This window comes from Miscanthus floridulus, chromosome 4, assembly GCF_019320115.1.
Source record: "Miscanthus floridulus cultivar M001 chromosome 4, ASM1932011v1, whole genome shotgun sequence".
NCBI lineage: Eukaryota > Viridiplantae > Streptophyta > Magnoliopsida > Poales > Poaceae > Miscanthus > Miscanthus floridulus.
Window position 1 is genome coordinate 76,719,235 of NC_089583.1, and position 10,286 is coordinate 76,729,520.

The 10,286-nt window shown below is 49.1% G+C and overlaps 1 protein-coding gene across 1 annotated transcript; it reads right to left on the reverse strand.

Annotated features, from left to right (window-relative positions):
• Positions 1-7,026: 7,026 nt before the first annotated feature.
• LOC136551766 (putative laccase-9) lies at positions 7,027-10,023 on the reverse strand. Its single transcript, XM_066543308.1, has 3 exons — positions 9,784-10,023; positions 7,580-9,059; positions 7,027-7,456 (listed from the first exon to the last, which is right to left on the reverse strand). Exons 1-3 carry the CDS (start codon positions 9,892-9,894, stop codon positions 7,326-7,328), a joined length of 1,722 nt encoding a protein of 573 aa, XP_066399405.1. The 5' UTR covers positions 9,895-10,023; the 3' UTR covers positions 7,027-7,325.
• Positions 10,024-10,286: the final 263 nt, after the last annotated feature.

A 10,286-nucleotide genomic window follows, 5' to 3' on the forward strand; every position in this document is an offset into this window, starting at 1 on the left:
GGGTTGGGTTCTATTGGATCCGAATCGCATACGAACTCCACTCTTTCTTTTCATTCGTTTTTCTTTGCTTTTGATTCGGAAAACCCTAGATCTACACCCTAGGATTTGTTTTTCTTTCTCCGATCCAGATCCGGATCGGTCAAACTTTCTCTCTTTTCTTTTCCTGTCCCCGATCTAGATCTACGAACTAGACAGGCGTCTGATACCATTGTTAATTCCAAAGATCACCTAGAGTAGCATCTAGTCGGGTGGTTCTTTGTATTTGTGACGAACAAGTAGAAATCCTAATGAACCGCACTATAGAGTGATAGAGAGAGGAGAGTGGATGAGAGTGTATAGACCATCGGAGGGCGCTGTCGAGGAGGATCCGGTCATCTCTTTGGTCGGTGAAGCTCTGCGCACGGGTAGCGATGGTCGGAGAAGAGTTGGTGAAGTCCGGCGATGCAGTGGCGGTGTAGTCAAGCCGACGGTGATGACGGTGGCGTATTCCCGTCGCTGGCTGCGCACCCTTGCGAGATCGGACTTAGGGTTTGTTGGTGGGGCGGAGTGGCTCACGGTGAACCTCATATAATGAGCCGCCGGCCCCCACCACTTTATATAGCGCAGTGCGACGAGGGCCCACCAACCATGTAGGGTTCGACGCCCCCGATCAGGGCGCGTGACCAAAGTCCAATAGTCCATTGGGCTTATTGGCTGGGAGATTATTCCAACAAATGTACCTACTAACTCGCCTGCTAAACATTCAGATAAGTACAGCCGGAACAGGAACATCCTGAGCCCTTAATCATTTCATTCAGAGTCGTCCCCTTCATGCTGCAACAAATTTAATTATTCGGAGCTGTCCGTGTTCCCGCCGCCGGTCCCAGAAATATAATTGTTTCGAGCCCACTTAATCAGGCTATAATGAATGCGATCTTGCTGTTTTTAAAAAAAATAAATATATAAAACAGAAACCTTTCAGGATCGCGCACGGCTAGTCCAACTCCAACCTCCGCGAAATACATTGGCAGCGTCTGCTTGGCAGATGGCAGCCCCCTACGCACCTATCGCCCAACTACGTTCAGTTGTAGCTCAGTGGAAGGAGGCAGGCAAAACAAAAAGAGAGCCTGGATTTCATGGCCCCTGCTTGCTTGCTGCTGGTGGCTCGGATAGCGCCGGGAATGGATGGTGCGCGCGAGGTTTTCAAGGGCCAGGAGGCGCGGATGGCACGTAGCGAGGGGGGTGGGGGGGGCTGTTTGGTTCCCACCTCCTAAAATTTTTAGGAGCTAAAAGTTTTAAGAGCTTTTACTAAAACCTCCTAGAAATGTGTTTGGTTACGCCTCCTAAAAGTGACTCAAAGCAATAAGTATTGTTGAACAAAGACACTTTTGCCCTTCTTCCTCCTACCCCTGCTACCCCTGCGCTCTTCCTGTCGCCTCCGCCGCGATGGCCCTCGGCGGCGCGGTGCCCACCGCCTCCCGCACCGGCGAGGCCGGCTCCACCGCAGGCGCGCGCCCCTCCGCCCGCCGCGCCACCAGCCGCCCGGGCGAATCTCGGGCCAGAGGAGAAACAACCCCCTGGGTGAATCGGCGATGGCGACCCACCCGGCCTCCCCGACCGCCGGCGCCGACTGGGGCTCCATCCCGGTCTCCGTCGACGACGAGCCCGACGCCGGCATCGCCTTCACCTCCGCCAAGGCACAGGACCTCGCGCAGCCGCTCGTCGTCGTGTAGATCCCCTTCAAGATCCAGCCCGGCCGCCGGCGTCCAGGGGGAGCAGCGGGCCGCCGGCGTAGGGGGAGCAGCGGGCTGCCGGCGTCGGGGGAGCGGGAGGGCGGCTTGGGGCTGGGGGCGGCGGATCCGACAGCGGGAGCCCCGGCGCTCCGGCAGGTCCAGCAGCTGGAGCCCCGGCGCCGTCGCTGCCTCCGCTGGGTTTGGGCGCGAAGGGGCGACGGATCTGGTGGGGGGAGGGCGCGGACCGGCGGCGCGAGGGGGAGTGGAGGAGGGAGGGAGCGGCGGCGGGGTTGGGGAGGGAGTGGGGGCGGCGTGAGGGGCGGACCTGTGCGGTGGCAGCAGGGGGAGGGAGGGTGGGAGAGAAAGAGAGAGAGGGGTAGTGGGGTCCAGATGGACTTTATGAGGTTTTAGGAGAGAGTGGAGCTACTAAAGTTTTTGACCTCTTCTATAATTTTTAGGAGATTTTAGGAGGAGATGTTTGGTTCTTTAGGTAAATTCTATCCGGATTTTAGCTCGTAAGGTAAGATACGATCGATCTAGCTTTAGCTACTTTGTGTCGTTTTCCAGCCACAGCCTACAGATGGCGCTGCGATGTGCACAGGTGAAGAAAAAGGTTCCTGCCTTCGGAGAGCAACGATGCTAAGCAAACGCTAGCGTGGAGGATGACAGGATGTGAATGAAGCAGCTCTGTGCCGGAGCGTGAACGGTGCAGGCGGCGGGCATATACTCGCCTTTTGGATTCCACGATGCGCATGCAGTTGAGCATCATTCACAGGTTCATCAGAGCGTAGCGGTCGGGGGGGAAGGCATGGACCTGCTGCTGCTGGTTCTGCCTGCCGTGTGGTGTGGTTCGGTTGGTCGCCTGAAATATTCTTCGTGGGACTGGGACGGGACCGGACATCGGAGAGCGACGCCCACCTTCTCCTTTCTTAGATGCTAATCAAGGTCAAGGAGGCGCTGTTATCTATTGATCTCAGCGTACGGCCGGGGCTCTGGATGGCGTACGTAAGGTTCGGTGGCCAGAAAGCGAAGGGGAAGTGAGCTCTCGCCTCCGTTCCCCGCCGTCGGTCGGTCGTCCATGACGTGACCACGTGAACGTGAACCCCACGGGCAAGTTGAGCTCCCGAAAGCCGACGGAGACCGAAGATTAGTCTAGTCCTCCTCATGCAGAGGCAGAGCCGAATATTGCAGCCTTGCGGGCGATAAAGATTATACGCGCCCGAGAGCCGCGACGACGAAAGGCGGAGCCGAAAGCCCGAGACGGAACGGGGGCCGCACGCCAAAAAGGACGGACGATCCGCGTTCTCGTCGGCTATTTTGCTTGGTGTGGCCGCGTGGGAATGGGAGGCGCCGAGACGGCCGTCGTCGAGATGGATAGGATGCGCACGCACGCACGGCACGGGTGCTGCGTGTCGGCGGCGCGTGGGACACGACGGAAAACGGCGGGGGGAAACGCATCGCCGGCTTTGTTAGTAGCTTGTCGGGGGTTCCTTACGAGTTACGATCTTGTCATGCTTTTCGTCCCGGCGCGCGCTTGCTTTGCTGGATTGGACACTTCTCGCGTGGACCGCGTGATCCGGATGTAGCAAGAGCAGCTAGGTTTATAATGTTCAATCTGGAGTTGAGAAGATGTCAAGGGAGGCATCGGTTACAGATTCTCTGATGTACACTGCAACCAAATAAGAGGTTTGTTGTTACGCTTATGCTTCCTTGCGTTTGTATAGTCTGCTCCTACTCTCTACTTTGCAATGGTCGGTACTGGGCCCGAAACCAACCATTTTGAACATGGCCGCTTTCTTTCCGTGTTGTTTATTTCAGTCTAGTTCCCAAGCACGGCCCACGAACACGTTTCGAGCTTTCTTTTTTCTTTTTCCGCAGGTTGCGTTGCAGGGCCGGATGAGTCGCTGTCGCTCTTTTTTTTTTTCTTTCTTGCACCTCCAAAGTTTGCACAGTGCAAGATTCTCCATCACATCATATCATATTAAATTTTTGGACACATGTATGGAGTATTAAATATAGATAAAAAAAATTCATATTAAATTTTTGGACACATGTATGGAGTATTAAATATAGATAAAAAAAATAACTAATTACACAGTTTGGTTGTACTTTGCGAGACGAATGTTTTAATTCTAATTAGTCAACGGTTGAACAATTATTACCAAATACTGTTTAGGAGTTATGATTTTTTTTTTTTGCTTCAAAAAGTATGGAAGTTGCTGATGTCAGCATTTTTGTCTTGCTGCTGCTTTGGCTTACGTCTGAAAGCCACCGAAGGCCAAGGGGGAGGCGGCAGGTACCTGCCACCCGGGTCGGTGCCTAGGGGCCCCGTCTTTTCCTCCGGGAAAAGGATATGGCCGATTGCAATGTCTTGGTCTGGTAACATTTAGGCTCGTTACTCGTGAAGCCCATCGCAGGTTCGCAGCGCCACATATGAGAGATCCATTAACTTTTTATCCTCTGGAGTTGGAATTCCTGTTTACTACAAGATTTGGGCTTCTAGCCAGGCCCATCAACATGAAAGAAATTGAGGATCAGGCCCATATATAGTCCATTAGGCCTCCTTCCTGAAATGTGGTCTGTCACTTACTCACTTGTTCACGTGAATTACGATTTCCTCGAAATCCTCTACAAGCTCAAGTGTTTTTTTATAAGGACTCGATTGTATATAAAAAAAAGGGTAAATACCAGTACAATGAATTGGGTTCTGACATATGTAGCTTTTTAATTAGCTACCACAAAAGAGTCAAAGCAACTGTTTACAAAGGTGGGCCACACACAGCCAGGCCCATCTTTGAGAATTTTAAATCTTGAGCCATAGATTTTGGATAAGCATTGGACGCGAGATATTGGCTTTACTTTTTTCAACATTAGATCCGAGGCCCTGCATCGATGAGAGTCGGAAGATTAGCCCGAACGCTGGCAAAAGCTTGCTGGCCACTTTTGTGTCTGTTTACAACCGAAGTATAGAAAAATAATAAAGTGCAGTGAGACGTCCAAGATAAAATTTTCTCCGTACCCTGCAACTGTGTTTCGTATCAACGTGAAGTATGAACTATATATATGCTCTAAAAGCTCAAGTTCTGAAGTTCATCTAAAAACCCTAAACCCCCGTTTGGTTCCTTGAAATTGAATTTATTCTAATAATTATAAGGCCTCGTTTGATTCTTTAAAATTAAATTTATTCTAATAATTATAATTTAGACATAGATTAATTAAGCTAATATGATTATTTATGAAATATATTTGTATATTATTGTTAGCCATACAAGAGATATACTTATATGTTGCATTTCTATTGTGAGGAAGTGAATTGAAGAGCGTGTTATAAGTTGAAGAGTAGAAACACAACACGATGATATATAGAATCAATATCTATTTTCCACCCTATGAATTTGAGATAGGCTTATATGTGTACTTAAAAAAATTATGGAATGCCAAATTTTAAGTCAAATAGTCTAATTCATTAAATAGATTTCAATTCCTTTAAAATGAAAATGACCCCTAAAAGATGGGTGCCAAAAAAAAGCCTAAACGACATGTGGATACTCAGGTGACAAAATAAACTGATAAATACCCAGGAACGGTTCTGATACTCCTTTTTCTAAAAATGGCACGAATCCAAAACGGCTAATTAAAGAAATTATTTTTTATATCATTTAACAACTAGGTCCCACCTAGGTCCAGCCCATCCAAGCCCAGCCCTGAGTCTAGTCCGTCCGCTCTGCTCCGTTAATCCATCGAAGACGGCGTCCCGAGCAGCAGAGGCTCACTGCTCCTCCCCCTCCTCCCCCGATCCCATTTCGTCGTGCTTTGCGGCAAGGAGCTTCAGCGGCGTCGTTGTCGCCGTCGAGGAAGAAGACGCCGGGCCACCGGCCGTAGGAGGCGATCGCCCGCACCCTGCCACGACACCGGCTACAGGAGGTGCCCGTCCATGCCACCGGCGGACGGAGCTCTGGCGCCTGCACTTGTCTGAGATCACGCCGGTGGTAGTAAGACTGAATTTTATCTGAGATCACTGTACGCTGCCCCGTTTTAACGGACATGCCATGGATGTCGTACTCAACTGCTAGGCGGCCGATGCGCATGCCATTCAGCAATGACTCAGTTGGATGATGCGCTGGCCGTGTGCACCTAGTATAGTGGATGGGGGGGCAACGAGGGACGAACCCCGTACAAAGGCAGATTGCTGCCAACAAGGAAGATGACAAGGGAAGCGACCGTGTAAGCTGCCTTTTGACGGATAGGGATCTCGCCACTGGGGTTCTGGACTTCTGGAAAGACTCCAACCGGTATCCGAGTAAGATCGCGCAGCTCTAGCCTACGATGATCTGGCATTTTGAATTCTTAATGCAACAGAACTTCAGCCTACGATGATCTGCGTGCGATCCCATGATCCTGGTTGCATCCCATGTGCGGCATGCCATCCCCACGCATGCTATCCACCCCTGCACGCTACCTCATGAATTGCATTGAAATTTTGCTGGCCTCCTTTAACTATTTGTGTTTTAGAAAAGGTAAGTAGCTTTGTTGCAGTTTCAAGATCTAAGACTTCAAAAGTATAATGGTCTCATTATACTATGCTAAAATTATAGTCTGTTCATTACAAGTCTTTTGTATTGAATTAAAAAAATTGCCTATATCTTATTGAGTTACTAATTGCAGATATTAATGGAACAATGTTTAAAAGCGTCAAAGGCATACTAAACTAGATCATAATTTAATACTAGAGGCATATGGTTGAAGACATGTTATATTATCTAAAATATGAAGAAGGGTGACCTTCCGGTCCTATATGAAGCAAACTGATAATTTAGAGAGATGGTTAGTTCTAAAAGGTTGAGGAGGAGAAGCAGTCTTGTTTTTACGGTAACAATACAACACATTCATGCTCAAATTATCAGGGCATTGTTTGTTCCCGTTGTAATGCACAGAAATGTATATACAGTAGAGTTGGTGAGCCTGTGACGCCGCGCTCTAGTAACTGTATTAATTTCACGAACTTGTTTTTTGGATTAAATATCACTTTAACATCGGTATTTAATTTCATAGTATTCTTGTCTTATCGTGCGATCCATGTGCTTTTAGTATAAAAGTTCAGTTGTCTCGTAGCAACACACGGGCATGCTACCTAATAATAATAATAAATGGAAAAACCATCTGTGACTATGTACTTATAATAATTTGTAAATGATGGGATCAGATGTTTTTAATTCTATCATGTAAAAGTAAAAAGATATTTGAACAGTGTTGTTATCAAACATATTTTCTCTAAATAATCATGATCTTATTGTGGTAAAAATAAATAAAAAAATATACGAAGCACGTATGTATATTGAATTTTCACAGGATACAGAATGCACCGTAACATACAAACATAGGAGTAAATCAACATGTACAAACAATTAATACAACGAATATATTTTTCTGTTCCACCAAATAAAAAAAGAGAAAAAAATGATATATACTAAATAAAAAATTATTTGAAGAAACCACACTACTTAAAATCTGTGGCGCAAATAATTAAACCAATTGCCAATCTAGTAAGATCAGATATTTTTCTTGATTGTCTTGCATGCAAAGCGCAGGGATCATGCCCTTGTTTCCTTATTACTAGCACTTGGGCATGTTAGGAGGACGTGCCATCATTTGAGCGTCTGGGGTTTTGCCATTTTTCACAATGAACACAGTGTTCATGCCCCACACCATGTGACGATCGAAGTGGCAATGCATAAACCACACACCTAATAAACAAGAAAAATAACAGCACAACACATATAAGAAAAAAATCCATATAAAAACACATATATATTACTGTAGTTCATCGTTGCCATGTTGCCCAAATTTAATTCAAAAGCAGTTCTTACCAGGATTTGCGGCACGGAAGCGCATTGCAGCCCAGCCGCCAGGGGGCACGGATACGGTGTTCTGGTACGGCGGATCCACCAGGTTGTACGTGGCCGGGTCCTTGTCCTTGTCGAATTTACCGAACCCTCGGCCCACCACGTAGAAGCTGAAGCCGTGCAGGTGCATGGGGTGGCTCTCGGCGGTGAGGGCGTCCTGGAACACCACCTCCACCACGGTGCCGTACTCCAACACCTTCACCTTGGTGCCCCGCTTCATGAGCTGGAGCTCCTGCGGTGATTTGGAGGCGGTGATGTTGAACAACAAGGGCGGCCTATCGGGGAAGTCCGGCTCGTACACGCCGCTGATGGAGTCGTAGTACGCGTCGAGGATGTCGATGGCCGGCGCCACGAAACTGATGCTGTTCAGGCTTGCCGCGATGCGGCCGCCTAATGGGCCGTCGCACGTCTTGTTGGCCTCGCAGGGCAGGGTGCCGGCGGAGATTGTCACGAGCATGTGCTCGTCGACCACCATTGGCACATCGATCGGGTGCTCCTTGGTGACCAGGGACCGGAGCTGCGCTGTGTACGCTGTCGCCGCTGTGACATCGTGGGCACCCGGCAAGTCGGGGGAGTCTGGTGGCCCCGTGCAGGGTGGCGCGTCCGTGTACTCCAGAATGGCCGTGGTGATTTTTTCATCGTACATGAGTACTGTGAAGAACGGGCTCGCAGCCATGTAGTAGCAGCTGTTGTCGCCTGAACCATTGGTGGCGCGGTTGGCCTCGAGGAGCACGTTCATGGTCTGTCCGGAGGAGATCATGATGTTGTCGACGGTGAACGGCTTGAGGTAGCGGCCATCGGTGCCCACCACCGTGAGGCGGTGCCCGGCGACGGCGAAGAACATATCGGTGGTGAGCCCCGCGTTAATGATCCGGAGCAGGTACGTCTTGCTGTGCTCCACCGGCATTCTGAAGGTGTCGTTCTTGGAGCACGGGGCGTAGTCGCCGGGCTGGCCGTTGATGGTGTTGGCGTCGGAGACGTTGACATCGCCGCCGGTCCGCTTGGCCTCCAGGAGAACTTGCTCCACGTCGGCGTTCCACCACTCGCCGAGGATGATGGGCACCTCCCCGTGCGGTGTGGGGTAGGGGTAGACGGAGCCATCCTTGGGGCTAATGACGATGGCGCCGTGCACGGTGGCGCGGTCGTAGTCGCTGTGCGCATGCCACCACAGCGTGCCCTCCTCCTCGGTGAAGATGATGCGGTAGGTGAAGCTAGCGCCGGGCTGGATGGGGCACTGCGTGATGTACTCCGGCCCGTCGGACCACGGGTTCCGCGGCTGGTCCACGCCGTGCCAGTGGACGGTGATGTTCTTGCTGCCCTGGTTGCACACGTTCACCACCACCACGTCGCCCTTGCGCGCATAGATGGTCGGCCCGGGGAACTGCCCGTTCACGGCCAGGATGGTCTTCTCGTGGCACAGCCGGGTGACCGTCGTCTCCTTTATCTGCAAAAAAAAAAAAAAAAAAAAGAGTTGATCACACGCCGGCCGCCGTTATTATTATATATATTATTAGCCGTTGTAAGTCTACCTAGTGGTAATACAATTAAGGCTATGTTTGGTTACTACATGACCTCCTAAAATTCCTGTCACATCGAATGTTTAGACACATGCACGAAGTATTAAATATAGACTAATTACGAAACTAATTACATAACTTGTGACTAATTTACGATACGAATCTTTTAAGCCTAATTAGTCCATGATTTGACAATGTGGTGCTACAGTAAACATATGCTAATGACAGATTAATTAGGCTTAAAAAATCGTCTCGAAAATTAGCCTCCATCTATGTAATTGGTTTTGTAATTAATCTATATTTAATGATCTTTATTAATATATAAACATTCGATGTGACATAAATTTTAGGAGCGACTAAAAACCAAACACCCCCTAAGAGCGTGTTTAGTTCCCACCCCAAAATCCAAAAAAGTGCTACAGTACCCATCACATCGAATCTTGCAATACATGCATGGAGCATTAAATGTAGATGAAAAAAACTAATTGCACAGTTCGGTTGAAAATTGCGAGACGAACGTTTTGAGCATAATTAGTCCACGATTGAACACTATTTATCAAATAAAAATAAAAGTGCTACAGTAGTCCAAATTCCCAAATTCAGGCAACTAAACACGATCTAAATCGAAATGAGATGTATCGATCAACTTACAACGAAGTCGTATCGAGTCTCCGGGCTAGCTGCAGCAACTCCAAAGGCTAACACCACGCCTAGCAGTAACCAGCAGAGCCCTGCAGCCGTCATCTTAGCAACACCGCCCATCGTCTCGATCGGACGTTTGGTTGCCCAAGGAGCATGCAGCGAGCGATCGGGAATGCAATGCAAAGGCTTGCTAGCTTCTGCAATGTGCGCTCGATCGGCTCCGTGGCTCGATCGGCTCCGTGCGTTGCTGCGAACACGATGCTCATCTGCAGCGGATACCGCAAGTATATTTATAGAGCGAGCTGCCAATGCAACGACGAGGGATGCAGTATCATTAATTAGTTAATTATTCTCCGTTAGTTCGTGATGCCGATACCCACCATATATCCAGTCGATAAATTATTCTCCGTTAGTTCGTGATGCCGATACCCACCATATATGCAGTCGATAACTTCGAATGATTGGTCGTGGCCACCTCGCGCGTTGCTGTGGAAATTTTGGTGTACCAATGT

Bases quoted from the DNA above. Each gene is read 5' to 3' on its own strand.
- LOC136551766 (XM_066543308.1), bottom strand. From the start codon at position 9,894: ATGGGCGGTGTTGCTAAGATGACGGCTGCAGGGCTCTGCTGGTTACTG. The intron at 9,060-9,783 runs GTAAGTTGATCG...TTTTTTTTGCAG, and splicing joins AGACTCGATACGACTTCGTT to ATAAAGGAGACGACGGTCAC. The intron at 7,457-7,579 runs GTAAGAACTGCT...CTTGTTTATTAG, and splicing joins CTTCCGTGCCGCAAATCCTG to GTGTGTGGTTTATGCATTGC.